The 21,697-nt window shown below is 35.5% G+C and overlaps 2 protein-coding genes across 7 annotated transcripts in view; one reads left to right on the top strand and one right to left on the bottom strand.

The window, feature by feature from the left end:
- Positions 1-9,711, top strand: part of DNAJC24 (DnaJ heat shock protein family (Hsp40) member C24) — a 62,954-nt gene extending 53,243 nt beyond the window's left edge. For 2 of the 3 annotated variants that reach the window (XM_021685335.2, XM_021685333.2), the window contains 2 exons: positions 1,413-1,481; positions 5,704-7,094. In XM_021685335.2, the coding sequence (XP_021541010.1) occupies positions 1,413-1,481; positions 5,704-5,834 (200 nt within the window). In that variant the 3' untranslated portion in view covers positions 5,835-7,094. Of the gene's footprint in view, positions 1-1,412; positions 1,482-5,703; positions 7,095-8,034; positions 8,092-9,002; positions 9,090-9,186 lie in introns of those variants that run through there. The other variant, XM_021685334.1, reaches the window with a different exon arrangement.
- IMMP1L (inner mitochondrial membrane peptidase subunit 1) overlaps positions 7,413-21,697 on the bottom strand; it is an 80,908-nt gene continuing 66,623 nt past the window's right edge. For 2 of the 4 annotated variants that reach the window (XM_021685337.2, XM_021685339.2), the window contains exons 5-6: positions 8,491-8,601; positions 7,413-7,628 (exon numbers count right to left, since the gene is read on the bottom strand). In XM_021685337.2, coding sequence (XP_021541012.1) covers positions 7,560-7,628; positions 8,491-8,601 — 180 coding nt within the window. In that variant the 3' untranslated portion in view covers positions 7,413-7,559. The remainder of the gene's footprint in view (positions 7,629-8,490; positions 8,602-21,697) is intronic. The other 2 variants (XM_021685336.2, XM_021685338.2) reach the window with 1 other exon arrangement.

Here is a 21,697-nt window from a genome sequence, read left to right as displayed (position 1 = left end):
TAAAATTGTGTAACTCACCAATAAATTTTGAACAGGCAGTTATTAAATATAATTAAATTGTAGGCATTCACACAACGGAACAAAGGAAAGCATTCTCAGCAAGTGAACAAGAGACTAGTGAGACAGCTAAAGAAAATTTCATTGGGGTGAAGGGTGGATTTTAGTAGTTTCTTTTAAGCATCGACTTCTAGAAGAATAATACAAGCATACATGAAGTATAACATGCCTTTAAAAACAAAGACAAGTGCTTATCTGTTAGTTGCTGTCTTTGTCCCAAAGTATACTTGTTTTAAGCAAGAGTACATGCTTCTACTACCTAAACTACACACTTACTAAATTTAGGTAGAATGCCAGGCTTCTTTGAACCTTCCACTTGCAGGGAAAACTTTGGCCTAGGAAATAGCAATAGAACATCAACACAATACAGTTGTATTGTATGGTTATTGAAACCTTTTAAAGTAAGTCTAAAGTTACCTATTTCTCTGTTGCAAGCAATTAAAAATCAGATGACTAATAGCCTCTTACATTTGGTTAGAGCTTTTTTCTTTAAAGTACTTGTAGACTGATCTCATTTGATTAGAACAACACACTGGTATTAGTCTGCTCTGACTGTCATAAGCAAATTCCATAGGCTGGGTGGCTTAAACAACAGAAATTTATTTCTCATAGTTCTAGAGGCTGGAATTCCAGATCAAGGTGCCAGTCAATATGGCTCCTGGTGAGGGCTCTCTTACTGGCTATAAATGGCCTCTTCCTTGCTGTGTCTTTGATACTTTCCTCGGTGCCTGTGCATGGAGAGAGACCCTCTCTCTTCCTCTTCTTATAAGGCCACCGATCTATCAGATTAAGACCCCACTCTTATGGTCTTATTTTACCTTTGTTACCTCCTAAAAGTCTTATCTCTAAATACTTCAATGTATGAATTTTGGGGGGACACAATTCAGTCCATTAACAACCCCTCTGAAGTAGATAAGAGATAGCTCAGTATATCTAAGGTATATTTCTAAGGTTAGAAAGCTGGTAAAATATTACAGCTAAGGTTCAAAAACAGTTATTTTTGCGCAACTCCATGCTTCCTTCCTTAGTTACAGGTATAGTTTGTCTGACAAAAAAAAAAAATTCCCTATCTCTCACAAAAATAGGGGTTACTAATCACAAGGAATCACCAAAATCAACTCCATGGCTTTTGTATGTTGCATATTTGTGGAAAATAGGATAGATTTTGACTGTTGAAGTTCATAAGAAGTGGACCCCAAGTCATGTAGCCTTAAAACTGCTGTCAGAAGTAATAAACTAAGTTTTTAAATGGTAAGTAAATTACAGCTGTAGTCACCCGGCTTTAGTTGTCTTTTCAGCATTCTTCATGGTTATGGTTGAAGTGCTGAATAAATGTCGCATTTTATATTTTACAGAAGAGGATCTAAGAAATATGGGACCAGTAGATGCTCAAGTATATCTTGAAGAAATGTGTTGGAATGAAGGTTGGGATTTTTTCTCTTGACTATAGTAAAGAAAAATATTACGGATTTTCTTTGAGAAGAAAAACTCTCATAGGATATTTGGAAATCTAAAAAAATAGTAATAGCTTGGCTTTCTAAATATATATATGTGGGTGGTTTTAGGAATATTTTTCATTCTAAACTTCAATTCTTGATGTCCCCCATATGACTCATTTCTAGTTACTTTTCTAGTCTAATTAGATGTTAGGTATAGAAGGTTTCATAAGGTTTTCTTTTTTAAATTACTTGGGTTTTGATTTACTTTCCATCTGTGTAATAGGGAAAGTAAAGTTAAAGAAGATAATTTTTTCCATCCTTCCTCTGTTGACATATGAGATGAATTCCTATTAAAATTTTTGTTTATTTTTATTTCTTTACATGGAATCATAAACTATCAGGGCAGGGCTTTTAATATTATACTCTTCTGCTTGGAGCTTGGTTTTTACCCTCCCCTTTTGATTTTATGTCAGGTGAAAAAGAAAAATCTGTCACTCCCTTTTACCTACCATGACGTCTTATCTTTTTCCCTCTTCTATACCTAGAATTTTATTTTATTTTATTTTTTATTTTATTTTATTTTATTTTTTTAAGTTTTATTTTAGAGAAAGAGAGTGCACGTGGAGGGAAAGGGACAAGCAGACTCTGCGCTGAGCCCGACACAGGGCTTGATCTCATGACCCTGAGATCATGACCTGAGGCGAAATCAAGAGTCAGATGTTTAACCAACAGAGCCACCCAGGCACCCTCTATTACTAGAATTTTACGACTTAAATCTAATTTCTCTGCTGTTCTAATAGTTTTCTGAATTGCTCTGGTTAGACACTTAAGTTCCTTCTTCTAAATAGAACCCATGTGAATATCACACATCCATGTTTCTCTGGGAAAATGAAGAAAATCTTACTATTTCTTAGAATTTTTATATACTTTAACCCTATAACTGTTGTTCAGCCTGCAGTAAAAATTTCCCTAGGGGTTTATAAAAATTGACTAATGAGTGTGGATAGGCAGAAGATAAACAGCCCATCCATCCATCCTGAAACCAAGTTTACTGGAATTTTTTTTTTTAAGAACTTTTTTTTTTAAGATTTTATTTATTTATTTGACAGAGAGGGAGAGAGAGAGAGAGAGAGAGGACACACAAGCAGAGGGAGCAGCAGAGAGAGAGGGAGAAGCAGGCTCTCCGCTGATCAGGGAGCCCGACATGGGGCTCGATCCTAGGACCCCGGGAACATGACCTGAGCTGAAGGCAGACGCTTAACTGACTGAGCCACCCAGGCGCCCCTGGAATATTTTATAATTTATCTTAGTGCTCTTAGGAAGGTGGATAATAGGCTGTTGACTTAAGAGGAGAATTATGTTTGTGCCTCTGGGCCACTCTGCTCCTAAACTGCCAAATGAAATCCTAGAGTATAAATTCTTATTTGGGCAGTGAATGATTGAGAAACTTGAGGTTTTGTGTAACTGGGGCTCCCAGGGTTTTATAATAGTTTCATCAGAGTAAACAAGAGCTGCTATGAAAGTAGAATATACTGGTGATACAGGCTTTAGTGGAAAGGCTTCTAGTTCATGAAGGGGACAGACTAGAACATGTTATTTATCAAGGAGACCTGCCCAACTAAATACATTTTTTGAAAATACAGTATTGCTATCTCATCAGCTAACATTGTGTGTGTTTAATCTCTTCTTAGACAAATTAGTTCTTTTTGCTGCAGCTGTTTAACATATTTTGTTTCCTCCTGATTCCTGATAATATGAAAATAGTCAAAACTGGTTTTGTATTTTTTCCTTCAGTAGCCTTTTAAAATAAGTTTTTATTTTAAATTAATATGGATTGGTGGTTCAAGCATCTGTTCAGTCAACAAATATAGTGAGCTTTCTTTCTTTTTTTTTTTTTTTTTTTAGATTTTATTTATTTATTTGACAGAGAGAGCACAAGCAGGGAAAGCAGCAGGCAGAGGGAGAGGGAAAAGCAGGCTCCCTGGGATCCATTACCTGAGCTGAAGGCAGACGCTCAACTGACTGAGCCACCCAGGCGCCCCTGAGCTTTCTGATACAAGTGAAAAAAACAAGATAGTGAAAGAAATGTACAACATGAAATTGTCAAGTTATAAATGTGTTACTATCCTTGGAATTTCCTTAAGTAAACGTGACAGTGAAGATATAGAAGAATCCTAACCACAGCCAATGAATCAGTTACTAGAAGCTTGAGTTAATCTTAAAAATTTAGGACATCCTGATACTTAAATTAAGGGTTTTTTATAAAGATGGAAATAATCCTTATTCTTATGAGAAAAAATACTGAGCAGCAAACAGCTGCATGAAGCCATTATTTCTGTGGGGATATTTATAAACTAATAAAGTTTTGCAATTGAAAAGAGCAATCTTGGCAGATGAAAATTCAATAAAAAGTGCGATCAGCTGGGCAAATAAAAAATTGTTTGAAGATTCCTTCATGGCCATTTTCAGAATAACCTTGGAAAGTGAAGATCCAGAGCAGGAGAAAAGTGGATGAAACCCTACATGATAGACATAGCCAAATTACGATAGTCTTGAGCCAAGGACAGTATGAAACAATGCATTTTATTACGCTTAAAAGCCATCCCTGAAGAACTGTTTAGAGTGGTTAACCTTTCCCCTTAGGGTTAGTCTGTTTTACAACTTGGTTATTTTGTCTTCAGTGTATTTAAAATGGTTTCTGTGAAGATATCACTTTGTTAAGTCATAGAATAATATAAGAAGAAATGTAACAAGATGTGAATTTTTAGTGAGTATTAACATTTGGAATCATCTATGACAAAACTCCACAGTAGCCCATGGTGGCCTCTGCATCATTTACTGAGCACATGTCACCTCAAATTGTTTCTCAGTGCTCACTGAGGTGGTAAAAAAAGAAGAGGGACATTTAGCTTAAGAAAACCAATGGTTAGAATATGTACACTTTTAGACAATTTAATAATGAAACAATTCACTTTTGAAATTGGATCAGACAGGGAAGCTATTAGCATTTTAAAATTCCAAGATTAAATTATTTTTCTTTATGGACAAAAAAGACATTGTGGTGAAAAATAAAAAGGAGGATTAGGTGAATGAATTCATGTTTTCCTTACTGGTAAAAGAAACATGTAAAGTTGGCTTATTTGTTAATTTTTCCAAGGCCATATTTGATTAGAGAACAAATACAAGGCAGTTGAATTTTTTCTTTTCTTTTTTTCTATTAGTGGCATATGATGAAACCTGAGTGTTAAGGAATAACGTTTGAGAATTGAATGAAGTTATTTGATGTATCTCTAATAAATTATGACTGTACAGTAAGCTGATCAGTAATTATTTTTCTTTTACAGTCACTTCTCAGTGACATTGAAATGGAATGACCAGTGGATCAGATTTTTTCAGTTAAAGGACATGAGCATTTCAGGTTCCCAAGAAGATGGTAGACTTAGTAAAATTTCCACCATTAGTAGGCTAAATGTTGCGCCGTATCGCCTCTGTTGGGCATCTCACTTCACAGAAATAGTGATACTGGAACAGAGTATCTAAATGTTGAACTTGATAAACAGTTAAGTTAGCAGGGCACCTGGGTGGCTCAGTTGGTTAAGCATCTGCCGTCGGCTCAGGTACTGAGGATCGAGCCCCGCAATAGGGCTCCCTGCTCGGGGGGATTCTGCTTCTCCCCCGACCCCCACTCGTGTTCTCTCTCTCTCTCTCTCAAATAAAATCTTAAAACAAAACAAAACAGTTAAGTTAGAGTTTTCTCTAAAAGAACATATTCCAGGCAAAAGCATGTTGCTCTACAGTAAAACATGGAAAGCTATTTCTCTCTTTCCTTCACAGTAGTATTTTTGACCGATACATTGTTGAGAGGAATGTAAAATTTATATGGATCTTAAGAAAACAGAAGACTTCAAATAAATGTCCTGGGTCGCTTCTGAGCATCTGCTCTCCCCTCAAGATCTTTGGGCTATTGATTTGTAACTTTAGCCCTCTACAGATCTCTACAGATCAAGATTTTTTGGTAGATAATTTTTAGAAATACTGCCCCATACAAGAATTTGTTTCAAGTTCTCATTTAAGTGTGTTTTATACTTGCATGTTTTGCAATTTCTGTGAGATAAACTGCATTTTTTAAAAAGTTGTTGAAATAGTTACAAGCGTTTGAGGCATTTTGTTTTTTTGTTTTGTTTTGTTTTGTTTGTTTTTTTTACAGATGATCACTCTTTTTCTCTGAGTTGCCGATGTGGTGGAAAATACAGTGTTTCTAAGGATGAAGCAGAAGAAGTTACCCTGATTTCTTGTGATACATGTTCACTAATTATAGAACTCCTTCATTATGGCTGAAATTGTTCACTAAGTGGGATCCTTTAACTGTGTATTCAGACATGTTGAAGAGAGCCCATTCAAGTAAATGTATAAAGCTGATAAAAAGAAGTAGGATTCTTTTTTTGGTCAGCTTTTATTTGCAGAGAAAGTATAAGACTGTCAAGCAAGGGCCACCCCAGATTAATAGAAAATTAATTTAGTTACTTATATGTATTTATATTTTATATTTCTAGATCACCAAAAAAAAAGGACTTGTATTATAAGTTATATTTTGTGAATTCCCATCTGAGAACTTTGTTATTTGGTCCATTTTTCCTTGGTATAAGAATTTTCCATTTCTTTAAGCATGTCTCCTCTTATAATGGGTCACAGTATCATCATGTTTCTTTATAGTTACTGAGTTTCTGAAGTAACATGACATTTCTAGCTGCTAAAGTTACAGGCCTATTGTACAAGTATCTCAAAGTCTCAAGTCATTAGGATTAAATTATAATCTTTGTGAATAACATGTGAGCCTAGTACTCCCATAATGAGGGCTGGATATGGATATTCATGAAGTTATTTCAAAGTTAATAAAGAAGGTAAAGTGGCAACTGTAGAAAGGATAGCTTTGGAGTGAAAAGACTTGACTCGTCCTGACACTATATTTCCAGATTCTTCGTGTGGCTACATTAAAGGGAATAAAGCTTGAACACTGCCATCTTCAACTTTAAATGTAACTTAGGAAATGGTAGCTTTAAAAAATAAATAAATAAATTTGATACAGATGCATTATTTTCCTTTTTATTTCAAAGTACTAAGTATTAATTCTTGTATTTATGAATAAGGAACCACACTGCATTGCTGGTATGATCAAATGGACTTTTATAATGTTATTATTGATTATAATAGACTCTAAAGATTTTATTTTTCTGTATATTTGATACTTTATGTACAGTATAAGTCAGGACTCATTTAAAAAAAAATTGAGGAATCCTTTATGGGATCACTGGAACTTTATTACTTAATTTCAAATGAGTGAACCAAGCATGTGTCATAGCAGCTTTTTATTAGGTTGAACCCATGGTATTTATTATTGGTTTGGACTTAAAAGACTAGTTACTACTCTGATGTGTAAATGTAGCAAAAGTATGAGGCATATTCAAGAAAAGATTACTTTCGTTATAGCTATAAAACCAAAAATTCAGAAGTGAGGTTGTCATCCAGGTTTTTTCCCTAAAAATATTTTTATATCGGGGCGCCTGGGTGGCTCAGTCGTTAAGCGTCTGCCTTCGGCTCAGGTCGTGATCCCAGGGTCCTGGGATCGAGCCCCGCATCGGGCTCCCTGCTCTGCGGGAAGCCTGCTTCTCCCTCTCCCACTCCCCCTGCTTCTGTTCCCTCTCTCGCTGTCTCTCTCTCTCTGTCAAATAAATAAAATCTTTAAAAAAAAAAAAAAATTTTTATATCTATCATAAAATTTAGATGACTTACTTTTTTAGATTTGAACACTGCCATCTTCAACTTTAAATGTAACTTAGGAAATGGTAGCTTTAAAAGAAAAATAATCTGAATACAAATTTAGATGACTTACATTTTTATCCATATATTGGAACTAATAGAGCTTGCAGTACGTGTCGTTTATTCTTTACATATAACAATTACAAATGATTAAAACTAAGTAGCAAATAGTTTATTAGTAAGTACATGGTTTCAGTGGCAATAATAAATTCACTTGGAGAGAAAAATCAGAACAATAAATTCTTGCTAATCGTCAGAAAATCTGTGGCCATTAGGGCTGTCACGTAGAAATCCAAAATCACTCAGAGGCCAAATCTGTAAAATTAAAATGTGATTGAAGACAGTTAATGAAAGTGTTATATCATCATCATATTCCCTTTATTCATCCCTTTTCTTTGTGCCATATAAACACTTTCTCCTTATTTTTAGTCAAGAACAAATTCTCTATACCAAAATAAGACTTTAGAAAGTAAACTTGTATGTGCATATGTATTTAAACTCTAAAGTTTGGAATGCTGATATGTTATACAAGAAATTATATGTGTATGGTATGTGAATATATATGTATGAATATGTGTGTCTGTTTTCTTTTACTACCCTCAAAGTTAACTGTAAGCCTACGTATTTAAATATAACTTCTGCATAAGTATAAAGAATCCTGCAGATTATCCCACAGCCCCAAGTATTCATGTGTTTTTCTTCTTACTGTTGTGGCAAAAAGGAGGAGCCAGTGAAAATAATCATCTTTCCTACGAGTCCTACATTTACTGTAACCATGGTAAGTCAATGTACTTAACTGGGATATCCGCACTTAACAGTGTGGTTTGACTACACTGCTCTTCTGCAAATGCATATTTATTTCCAAGATACAAATATAGTTGTACAAGTTGTATGAGAAAGAATTACATTCTGGAGGTTTAAACTAAGGGCTTCTTATAGCTAAGGTAGTTTGGACTTTATTATTCAAACAAAAAATTACTCTTAATTACCTGTCTCAGTGGGGAAAAAGGTAATGTTTATAGCTATGAAGGCCAGCGTGTGCCTAAAATGTAGTCGCTGCAACAGTTAAGTCCACTGACAGCCTGAATATTTCAAAGTTCATTTTGGAAGAAATTGGTTTTTGTTTTTTTTTTCCAGCTCAGAGAAGAAAACCTACATTTTAAGCAGAAAATAATACCTTGAAAAAGATACGTCCTCTTATTAGTCCATATGGAATAGGTCCATAATACCTGGAATCTGTAGAATTCTGTAGATTATCACCTTCTAACCAAACATGACCTGTTGGCACCTAGAATTAGAGAAGATAGCAGCCCCTTTAAAAAACAAAAACAAAAAAACAAATTTGGGTACTATAAATAAAAAGCATGTCTTCTGGTAGTAGGGAGAAATGTCCTACTAAAGTTCTTTTTTATAAAACACATACAAACCCTATGATTTGTATTTTTGCTTTTATTTCTTGCACAATAAAAAATCTTTTACTAAATAACTAATATTAGTAATGTTAAGATTTCATCATTTTAAAAGACCTATCTTTTTTGCCACATGGTTCCCAAACATTAATTTGTTACACAAACCCCAAACTGAGGTTATAAGAGATCAAAACAGTGTGACAGGGTCATTAATTTAATAGACTTCAAAAGAGGTCATTAGGATGCTGACTGAAAATGTGCCCTCCTGTCTCTGGAACAGCAGAAGCAGGGCAGCCACTCAACTCAGCAACATCCTGGGGCCAGTACCACCGCCAGACCTATTAGAGTGCTCATGATGAACTAAATGGTAATTGATTCTGACATCAATTACAAATAATCTCATCATTTTATTGGAGTGGGCTTGTCAGAATTCTAATTAAGATCCCTGTTCTGCCTTTGTACAGGCCATATCTTCAATGCATTATACTTCAGTAATGACCATCAGGAACTAGAAGGACCTATTATAAAATCATCAGTTGTAAAATTAATGATGGTGACCTACTGAATAAAAGACCCTATCTCCTATATTGTCCTATGTATTAACTGGTAAATAACGTTAAGTTTACATTTTTACTCAATGTCAACCATAAGAATATTTAGAACAGAACATGTTACCTTAAAAAAAATGCGCTCTGTGATATGAAACATTTGCCCATTAATCTATTCTATATAAACCTAAAAAATTACTCTGCAGCAGTAATCCTTAAAGTAGCATTTTACAAGTTATTTTATAGTTTTGTTACCCAAGAAAGTTGAATTATTGACCAGAACAAGATGATCTACTGGGAAGGAATTTCACTTTTCTTTTGACTGGCTGTTTATTACTTGGGTACCTTATGTGAAGAAAAATACTCCTACTGGGTTAAATAAGAAATGACTGCAATTTTACAAAATGTTACAAATTACTGCTTTTTAAAGACTTTTTTAGAGCAGTTTTAGGTTCACAGCATGATCGAGAGGAAGGTACAGAGATTTCTCACCCATCTCCTGTCTCCACGCATGCATAACCTTCCCCACTATTGACATCCCCTACCACAGTGGTGTATATTTGTTATACCTGGTGAACCCACATCAACATCATCATCACCCAAGGTCCAGAGTTAACTTAGGGTTCACTCTTTGTGTTGTACATTCTATGGGTCTGGACAAATGTATGACATGTATCCATCATTATAGTATCAGAGAGTATTTCCACCGCCCTAAAAACCCTGTGTGAGCTGCCTATTATTCATGACTCCCCCCCTCCATCCCCCATATTACCTTTTGGAAAAATAAATGTATACAAGCATGTAGAATCTGAATTTCACTTTACATCAGAGCTTACATAATTTTGGAATGTCTTATGTAGAAATATTTGTCCAAAACAAGTTATTTTCATTTACATACACTTAAATGTTAAATCTATTTGTAGAGAAAGAACTTAAGTTTCCTGAAAGAGTATCACATGCTATAAGATCACTTTTTTCCCCCCACTATTAGTGGAACTAAGTTATAGGTTCTAGGGCCAAAAGCAAGACTAATTCCTATCTGTATAAGTGGATTTATGTACAGTCAACCTTATTGTTCAGGTAGAAAAATGAATCCATCTCAGGTCACAGATGAAAAAAAAAAAAACCAAAATAGTGTATTTGGAAAAGCCATGTGTCATTAACATAGTCTCAAGTGCCACTATGGGAGAAGCTATAATATGGACATTTTATGTTTAAATTTCCATAGTTTCTCCTTAATATGTGTTTGTTTCTGAGTTGTAAAAAATATGTAATAAACCAAGATCCAATATACATTCCGTTTCTTCATGAAGCTCTCCCCAATCTTGCCTGCCCATACCAAATACTCTTGATGGTTGAGAGCACTTACTATATAAAGTCTGCCTTGCCTGGGTCCCTGTATTATAACATCTTATTAACCTGCTTGGCTTTTGTGTAAGTCTATTATTTTATGACCAAATAAGCCAATAGACCATAATCGTGTCGTGATCTTAATTCTTTACAACACCTAAGCCAAAACTGGAAGTCCGATATTTGGTGGTATTTATTATTAATGTAAGTATAAATTCTTACAAAGCACAATCACTTTTGTATGACTTTTGAATTCTTCCAAATTAGCGAAATAAAGTGATGAAGTGTTATCTCTGGTAATAAATTCCGTTCTGTACTGGTTAATAATAAAATTATAACATTCCGTTCTGTACTGGTTAATAATAAAATTAACCAGTACAGAATGGAATCTGGAACATATTACCAGAAGCCTTTGGAAGAGTATGACTCAGCTATCTTGACCTAGTCCTTGATTGCAACAGGTGGAACATAAAGAAGGAAATAGTAGTGCAAGCCAGTATATATACATGGCGTTCCGGTTTCTTTAAAAAAAAAAAACAAAAACCAAAACACTCATTTGATCCTTAAAACAATCTGTGAAGTACTATTATTGATAGTTAATAGAAGTAGGTTCAAATATGGGGCATGCTAATTCCCATTTATCTGAAGCCTATACATTCTAATACCCATGCATCCATTTATAGTAAAGGAAATATCCTCTACCTCTCAGACTTGGTGCTTGATAGAAAGTACACAAATCAAGGAAACAGCCTCATCATCAATGGAACCTTTAATAACAGCTTCTCTATAAACAGGAAAACCTCTAAGTTGGATCTTTTAAATCAAAGCAGTCACTTTTGCTGACCTACTTGCCAACTACTCAGTGTCCAGTAAAAAATTCATGATGTTGAAATTATTCCGCTTATTTTTGGTATAGAGTAAGAGTGTACACTTTAAAAATCAATTTTTTAGAGGTATACTTTATATAGTGTAAAAAGCACTCATTTCAAGTTTGACACTAGTTTTGGAAATGTGCACACCTACATAACTGCTAATTACAATCAAGGATGTAGAACATTTTCATCATGCCGAAAAGTTCCCTCCTATGCCAGTCAACCTCCCATCCCTATACCTGGTACCAGGCACCTAGTGAGATCTGTTACTAGAAACTAGTTTTACCTGCTTCTAAATTTAATATAAATAAGATTGTACTACACATATCTATTTTGTGTCTGGCTTTTGTTCATTTTTTTATGATTAATCCAGTTGTATGTATCAATCATTCATCCCTTTTTACTTCTAAGTAGTATTCTATTGTAAATTACAATGTTTGCCCATGAATCTGTTGATGGCTATTTTTCTTTGCAGTTTGGGGCTGTTAAGAATAAAGCACTCTAAACATTAATATGTAAGTCCATTTCTTTTCAGTAAATACCAAGGGGTAAAATTTCTAGGCCATAAGTGTATGCCTACCCTTAAACTTTTCCAAAATAATTAAATCATTTTACACTTGCAGCAGCAATGTATGAGTATTCCTGTTGCTCCACAACCTTGGTATTTTCCTTTTGAAAAATTTCTGCACTTCTAGTAAACTGTTGGTGTCACATTGTGGTTTTCATTTGCAGTTCTCTGATGAACATTTTTTTCTTGTGCCTATTAGTGTATCTTTTGTGAAGTGTCTATTAAAATATTTTTCCTTATTTTTAAAATGGGTTGTTTTCTTACTCATTTTAAGAATCCTTTATCTTGAGTATAAGTCCTGTGACAGGTATTACAAATATTTCCTCCTAGTCTGGGTCTTTTTAATTTTTTTGCCATTTCCAATGTATTGTAAAGCTATACAGTGTTTTCTAAGTTCTGTATATTCACTTGGTTCTTTTTGATATTTACCATTTCTTTCCTCATTATGTTCATCCTTGAGATCCTTGAAAATATTTAGATTTGGTGTTTTAAAGCATGTGTCTGTTAATTCCATTACTTCTGTTATTTCTGGATCTATTTAATTGATTTTTCTTCTGGTTATGGATTACACTTTCTTATTTTTTCACATATCTTGTAGTTTGTGACTGAGCTGGACATTGACTTGTTGAGTGGATTCTGTTTTTTTTACAGCGGGTTGAATGTTGAAGAGGTCTGCTTGTTTTGGGGGAGGCAGATAAGTTAGCTGTGGATCAGCTTATTCCTTTCAAGCCTTGTTTTTAAAGCTTGTCAGGTTGGGTGTATCTCACACTGTACTCTTAGGGCTACTTTAGGCATACTACTAAGTAAGGCATGATATTCAGGGATCTCTACTGAATGTGCAGGATATTCAGTAAGATCTGTCCACTCTGGCTGGTCAGAACTCCAGTGGCTCTTAGCCCTGTGTGAGTTCTGGGAATTGCTCAGCTCCCCACTCATTCTTTGCTCAGCTCCCCACTCATTCTTTGCTCAGTCTCTACGTTTCATTGTAAGCAGGCACAATTTAGTATTCAGCTCAAAAGCCAAGAGAACACCTAAGGAGATTTATAGTGATCATTCGGTAGCTCTGTTTTCCCAAGTAGTCTGATCCATAAGTTCCAACCACTTAAACTTCCCTCTATACCAATCTGTCTCTTCAACTCAGCAAAACCACTATGCTTTGGCTTGAATTTTACTTCAGTACCTTGTGAAACACCTGACTCGCAGCAGGAGTTGGGGCAAGTATAGGGCTTGCCTTGTCTACCCTCTTTTTAGGGATCTGTCCCATACTTCCTGCTATGCATTCTCTGAGAACAGCTGTTTTACATTTTTGTCCAATTTTCTAGTTCTTTATGGCAGGATGGCAAGTTCAGCATCAGTTACATCATCATTACTAGAAACAAATGTTCAAATTATCTAATTTTTAAAGTCTTTATTATTTTTCTTAGCATACCTCATAACAATATGAAGAGAATCCTTACGGTAAAAACTGAAAGTTTTTGATGTAAGGTAAAGTGTGCCTTTGGCATCTCTCTTCACCTTGAGTCCCTTTCAGTTGCATCCCCTGCATGTTTTTGTTCTACCCTTTCTCTATCAAAATCTCTAGAAAAGATCTGCCAAACTCAGCATGCAATTATGTATAAATAAGGAAGTTCACTATGGTATTGCTTGTATCTCAAAATTGGCAAAAGTATAAATATTCCTCAGTAGGTGCAGATCAAATAAAATATGGTTCATTTATATAACAGTAGACAGCTGGTTAAAAAAAACTAGTAGATTTACATGAATACCATCAGTGAAAAAAATAAGTTACACTGCAATATGTATAAATGTTTAAAAGAAATCCACAAAAACATATTATTTCAAAATTTACATTTTTATGACCAGTATATACTACTTAGATAATTTAAAAATGGATATAAACCTAAACTTACCATGCAGTTATGTCCCGATTAACCCATCATAAGTTGAAAATGCAGTTGACCCTTGAACACAGGGGTTGGGGTGCTGATCCCCTACCCTCCCACGCCAAGTCGAAAATTCCCGTATAACTTCTGCCTCCCCCAAAACTTAACTATTAATAATCTGTTGACAGGAAGCCTTACTGAGGACATAAACAGTCGATTAACACGTATTTTATATGTATTATATACATATCCTTAAATAAGCTAGAGAAAAAATATTCAGAAAAATCATAATGATGAGAAAATACATTCACAGTACTATAGTATAAAAAATCCACATGTACATGGACTCACGCAGTTCAAACCCCTGTTGCTCATGGGTCGACTGTATTTTAAGTCAAAAATGCATTTGATATACCTAACCAACTGGCCATCATAGCTTAGCCTAGCCCACAGTAAATGTGCTTACAACATTCGTATTAGCCTACACTTGAGCAAAATCATCTAACACAAGCCTATTTTACAATAAAGTGTAGAATATCTCAAGTAATTTATTGAATACTGAAAGAAAGTGAAAAACAGAATGGCTATATGGGTACAGGATGGTTGGTTGTAAATGGGTCACATTACCCTCTTGATGGCATGGGTGACTAGAAGCTGTAGCTCACTTGCTGCTTCCCAGCAACATGAGAGTATCATACTGCATATCAGCCCGGGAAAAGATCAAAATTCAAATTCTGAAGTACAGTTTCTACTGAATATGTATCGCTTTTGTAGCACAATAAAGTCAAAAAAATCTTAAGTCAAACCATCATAAATTAGGGACTGTCAGTGTGTACACACACACACACACGTTATCTTAATGTGGCTATCCTTTTCAAGTGATACTTGTACTTTTTTTAAAAAAAGAACATGGTCCATCACAATACAGGTTAGGAAGAGCTTTGTTGAATTAATTTTTTTTTTTTTTTAACCTTTGCTAGTGTGGAAAGAGAAAGACCTAACTTCCAATCTATATAGGTTTGCTTTTTTGTATAGTATAAGTAAATGACTGCAGTTAGCAGTATCGTCACCAGATCTCTGGATTACTAAAATATTTGTCTAGCTAAGAACTCATTTCTTTAAATAAACATAAAGTAAACACATTTTTGGTATGGGTCTGAAATTCAAAACTTGACCTTTCTGGTACAGACTGAGGCAAAAAACCGAACAAAAATTTCCTTTCTTACTCAAAATGCAGTTATTGTCTCTGGGATTAAATTACTGATTATCACTGAATTGAAAATTCAAACCAGAGGAAAAAAATTCTATAGCAATATTATACTATTAATAGATTAAATGGTAGTTTAAAATGTAGACTCCAATAAACTGATTTGTAATAAATGTTTGCAAATTACAAAAAATGGAAATCCCTAATTCTATGCCTTTGTTCGTTACTTCTCATAACCAAAACTTTAAATGGTTAGATTACTTTTCCTTTTCATACCTTTGTCAATCTGTTATGCCAAACTTGAATGAATCTGTGAAACTGAGTAAGAATATATGAATATGTTTATAGTGAATACCACATAGGAATTTTTACTTTGGCTCTAATGTGAATTTTCCCAGGGTCTCAGGACTTACTCTAAGGGCTAAATTTTAAAGCATTAAAAGAACCCTTAAATCATTCTTGTTTCTCCTTTCTACGTCAGAGGTTTACTTCCTGATGTATGATAATACCTAATCTCAGGGCTGGACAAAAGAATCAAGCCTCTAGTTCTTAACTATACTTAACAGAGGTCTAGTTAAGTGCCTCCTTTATAGTACAAGCAACAAATGTAATTGCCTCATGGCCTGCGGGTGTCCATTTAACAAAAGAGGCTTTGTGAACCAACCCACAGGTGTTACTTTTCTCGATTCAAATGAAATCTGATGCAAGAGTCCACAATATCAGATAACACATTTACTAAACTGCAATCAAACTCATTTATTTAAGCAAAAAATACCTAATTAAGAAAAAGATCCTACTGAAGAATAAGATATTTGTATGTCTGACCTTCCAAAAATTTCAAAAAACAGAAAATTCTAATAACAGGTTGATTTTTTTAATGAACCCTTTCTTTGCCAGGTATTTTATAACTTACAACCAACAAAGGTAGGAGGGTATAAAGCCAAGGAGAGGGGCAAAGTTTTTGGAATCTTTTTTTTTTTTTTTTTTTAAGATTTATTTATTTGACAGAGAGAGAGAGGGAGAGAGAGCACAAGCAGGGGGAGCAGCAGAGGGAGAGGGAGAAGCAGGCCCACCGAGTAGGGAGCCCGACACAGGGCCCGATCCCAGGACCCTGGGATCATGACCCGAGCTGAAGGCAGACGCCCAACGACTGAGCCACCCAGGCGCCCCTGGAATCCTTTTTTGACATGATTATTTTTCCTTTTCCTGAATTATAAAGGAAGAGAGGGACACACATTTTATGAAAGCAATCAGAGAAAGCCTTGTTTCTTTTTGGCAAAAGCAAATGGGGGTGATCTATCAGTAACACATTATTTAATCTTAAGAGTATTTATTTCATTTTCCACACATATTTTAAAGATTTTGTTTTGGGTCTCATGGAATGATAAATGTGAAATATAAAAATGCATAATTTCCCTACCCTGGAAAAATGTCCACATGATGAATGTACATTTCATTTTATATGTCATTTTACTCTAACAATGCCCATAAAATTGTTTTTTATGTTACTATCTTCCAGGTAAGCAGGATCAAGTCAAATTACTATCCCATTATGTGGCTAATGTATATTCTGTTTAATCATGACTTACATAACCAAAATGCAGCCATGGTAAGATGCTGTGGACACAAACTATTGGAAAGAATAACTGGAAAATGAAATAATTTATTATATAGTTCTAAAAGAACTTCATAAAACCTGGTATTGTATGATTCATGCAAAAGCAAAATTAGAAACACCATCAATCAGTAATTTTTGGAGTTTACTCTTCCTATAACACCAATAAAAGCTATAAACAAAGACATATGTCAAAAAGTGAAGCACTGAATCCTCCTAGGGGCAATCAAGTAAAAGAGCTCTGGATAACACAAGGCAGAGAAAACGTTATTAGTCTTTCATTTAAAAAAATGGGAGTCTCAAGTGCCAGTTATCAGTATCCTTGACAGCAAAACTCAAGGAACAGTTTCACTAACATTGTATTTGACATTCTTCTTGGCACAACTTCTTGCCCACATTTGCCTACCTGAGTAGAATATCTGGAGTCCTGATGGTGGTACTCCCAAATGCTAGATGCATGACAAAGGGATTAACATTTATAAGGACCAGGCATGGAACAGTTAACACTGATTATTTCAATGCGTGCTATTTCTGTGTAGTCTTATTACTCTCCTATCTGCATTATTAAATGGGACTGTTATTGTCATTCCCTACTTAAAAATGGTGCTACCTTGGGTTCATTAGCCAATTATCACCAAAGAGGAATTTCACCAAAGTTCCAATAGGCTACAACTCCAGCACTAGGGTTGGAGTAATGATGGGGGATGCTTTTTACTAACATTCTTTCATTATCAAGCATCTCCCTGCTGAATAGATTTAGAGCTTAATCTTAGACCTGCTCATTCTCATAGCTATTGCAAGCCAAGCTCCTTCATCTTTCCCCCAAGTACTCTACCTCCATCCAGCCTGAAGAGGAATTTCTGATGGGCTCTTTAAGTATGGTGGTTAAAGATACAGTCCACAGAGTAAGAAGAGTCATGAGTTCAAAATGTAGCTCTGCCACTTACTAGGTAAGTACCTTGGACAGGTTGTTTAAACCTCATCTATATAACTGGGATTAATAAATGCCTTACAGAAAAATTCTGAGAACCAAATGAAATAACACATAAGGCTCCTGGCACCCAGTAAGCACTCACTAAATATTAGCTATTGTGATTAGCAGTTGTCCCAGCTGCTGGTATGAATGGTGTCTGCTGGGCATTCTTTGTTCCTGGTTTCCTATGCTGTCTACCCAGTTTTCTGCAAAGTGAACCATGCTTTGCAATTTCACTTTGTTTTTGATAGTTTCTTTTACAATGTATTCAATTATATAGTTCTGGTACTAGCCAAGACTTGAATTCAGTATTATTAAAAATGTACATTAACTGTGAATAGATGCCATATTATGTAGCAAAGACTATCATTTTTATTCCTTTTTTTTTTTTTTTAAAGATTTTATTTATTTTTTGACAGACAGAGAGGGAACACAAGCAGGGGGAGTGGGAGATGGAGAAGCAGGCTTCCTATGCGGGGCTCAATCCCAGGACTCCGGGATCATGACCTGAGCCGAAGGCAGACGCTTAACGACTGAGCCACCCAGGTGTCCCCATTTTTATTCTTTTAACAGGCATCTTAAGCAATGTTTATTAAGTATCAAATGCTTAGGCTCTTCCTTATGAAGCATTCACTTCTTCAGAACCATCTACTCACTAGTCAGAAGGTATATTGAGGGGGGATGTGTTGGGACTGAAGCCAACAAATATCCCTTTCCATCACAGCCATCTAATATTAATGTACCAATCCTACAGTATTTCTTTCCCAGGACAATGGATTATTTTGCTCTTCTTTTTTGTTCTATGTGTAAAATAATTTACCTGTTTTGTTTTTGGATTAGTACTTAAAAGAAGCATCTTATATTCTCATTTCAAGACAATCTCTGTAGCTTCATTTTAATACAGCCTAATGTACACTCTGGTTCTTTTTTTTTTTTTTTGAAAGATTTTATTTATTTATTTGAGAGAGAGTGCACAAATGGGGGAGAGGCAAGGGGAGAAGCAGACTCCCCACCAAGCAGGGAGCCCAACATGGGGATCTATCCCAGGACCCCGAGATCACAATCCTAGCCAAAGGCAGACGCCCAGCTGACTGAGCCACCCAGGCAACCCACACTCTGGTTCTTCCAAAAGATGAGCCTAACTTAATGAAACACAGGGTATTTCAGAGAGTAGTAGAATGTAGTGGTAGGTATGCAAATAATGAGTTTTCTCATGCTCTCAGAAAAAGTCTAAGCAGTTCGTAAATACCATATCATACAAGATATGTAATATTATGTTTCCATGAAAATTTTGATTCACAGGACTTCAAATAATTCTTCCCAACGTCAAAACTCATCCCTATATGGAATTATGTCTATAGATGAATGAATGTAGTCCTACGGCTCCTATACATAACTGCTTCATATAGAGATTGGCTAAAAAGCTGACTTGACACCTGAAATGGTATTAGAAATAGAACATCCAGGGTAGGAAAAAGTCTCTACTCCAAAGAGGAAATAATTACAATGAAATATGTAGATCTGTTTGTATTTGATTACCACTAATGCCTTAAAAAAAAAAACCAAACATTATGTTGCATTTTTTGACAGATACTTCTACTTGTGTTTTATTTATAAAAACCACAACTCAAATGCACCATGCCCTATTAGTTATTTAGAATGAAATCTAACTTTGTGAATATAAAATTCCCATTTAGACAAGTGGGTGACAGGTAACATTTTTCTGTAATGATGTAAGGTACAAAAAGAATAGCTGAAGATCTTTTAAAAATAAGATTGATCTCTGAGGGCTGAGAGCACCAAAACATTGTTTTAACTAAGAGACTATGAAAACACATTATGGACATCAAGGAGGGAATAGTACAGCATCCAAATGTCATTTTGGAAAAGCATTTGTCTTTTTTCCCCACTTCTTATATAATTGCCACTGTATTGATTTAAAATACAGGGACGCCTGGGTGGCTCAGATGGTTAAGCATCTGCCTTTGGCTCAGGTCATGATCTCAGAGTCCTGGGATCGAGTCCTGCATTTGGCTCCTTGCTCAGCAGGGAGCCTGCTTCTCCCTCTGCCTGCTGTTCCCCGTTTCTGCTCTCTCTCTCTCTGACAAATAAATCTTAAAATAAATAAAATACAGTCTCTCTTAGGCTTATTAGATAGGCTATATCTTCTCTCCATTTCCCAAATTAACATCTCTCCCAGCATCTTATCATGTACCACCTACTCCTATTGCTAAAGCCAGAAACCTGGCTCAATTTTAAGCCCTTCAATTCCATTTCTTTCAGCATCCAATCCTGTCTAGATATTTCCTTAATCTTTCTCCAAACTTTGTACTGCCTTCCATTCTTAATGTTATTATCTTAATTATGTCCTATAGCCTATTAACGGGTCTCTCAGCCTTCAAACCTTCTCTCCTACTAGGAGTCTCTCCTACTCCAAACCTTCCTCTATTAATCTGTACTAATATCAGAGTGATCTTTTATTTTTATTCCTTTACAAGAATTTAATACATATATATTTTTTAAGTTTTTTATTTTAAGGGTGATTTTTAAAAAGCTAAGTCTGATAACGTTATTTCCCTGCTTGAGACATACAAGGAACCGAGCCCTGTTTACCTTTCATTTTTATCTCTCTTCACTACCCGCCCCTCCCCACTATGTGTTCTGGACATGAGAACTTACTTTTGGCAGCTGCCCAAATCACAATGCTATACTCCCCCTTCTAGACCTTATGAATATACTGCTTGCTTTGATCAACTCCTACTTATCCTTCAGAATTTCAACTCAGGTTTTACCTCCAATCTGGAAAAGCCCTTTTGACCCCAATCTGGATAAATATCGTCTCGTGTCTTATCACAGTACCCTGTATATAATTCTATTACATCATATTATAATTTCTTGTCTGCTTCTCCAACTTGGCTACAAGCTTCTAAAGCTGAACTGTCCATTATGGTATCTGCTAGTCACACATGTGGCTATTTAATTTTACAAATTATATAAAATTCAAATTCAGTTCTTCAGACACACTAGCCATGTGTCCTGTGCTCAGCAGTCACATATGCCTAGTGGCTATCATACTGGACCGTCCAGATACAGAATATTCCACTTTTGCAGAAAGGTCTATTGTATAGGACAACTGCAGGCAGACTTACCTCCTCTGACATGGTTCTGGCCCTCAAGTAAGTGCTCAGTATTTGTGGAATTAATAAATGCATAAATAAATAAAAGGAAACTTGTGAAGTTAATGTCTGGCAAATTTTGCCCACCCCCACAGCTTGCTGAGGGGCATTTAAGTCTTCTCTTCCACCCCATCTCCCTGCCCCCTAAGTCCAGTGGTTGTAGCTGCTTCTGAGCTTATCCTTAAAGATGCATGCTGGGATTTGTTTGGGGTTAGGTACAACATTTGTACTTAGGGTCACAAGTCCATATTGGTCTATCTACCTACACCTACTTCAATTTTCTTTAGAAGTCAGGTCAAATTTCAAGTCTCTTCAGATGACAAAGTTTCTCTAATCCTTCCTGATTTAGAGATTCATATATACAATGTGCAAGAAGTAGGTCAGAATCTTAAGTTGCATCTTAGAATTTTAAATTACTCACCCTACAGTTTTAAAGAGACAAATCTGTCGGCACTTCATGTGTTTGGTGGGGATGCCGGCACTAGCTGTAACAAACTAAATGATTACCACATTATTTTTTCTTTTCTTCTTCTCTTTTTTTTTTTAAAGAAAGGGAGGACTAGAGAGGGGGAGAGGGGGAGAGAGAGAAGCTGAAGTAGGCTCTATGCCCAGTGCGGAGCCCGACGTGGGGCTCAATCCACAACCCTGAGATCATGACCTGAGCCGAAATCAAGAGTCCGATGCTTAACCGACTGAGCCACCCAGGCGCCCCGATTCCTACATTTTCTTACAATAGTTACAACAATTCTAATGCAAGAGGAAAGCACTCATACATGTAGGTTA

The sequence above is a fragment of the Neomonachus schauinslandi genome, chromosome 11 (assembly GCF_002201575.2).
Source record: "Neomonachus schauinslandi chromosome 11, ASM220157v2, whole genome shotgun sequence".
Taxonomy (NCBI): domain Eukaryota; kingdom Metazoa; phylum Chordata; class Mammalia; order Carnivora; family Phocidae; genus Neomonachus; species Neomonachus schauinslandi.
This window is presented reverse-complemented; position numbering and strand designations above follow the sequence as displayed.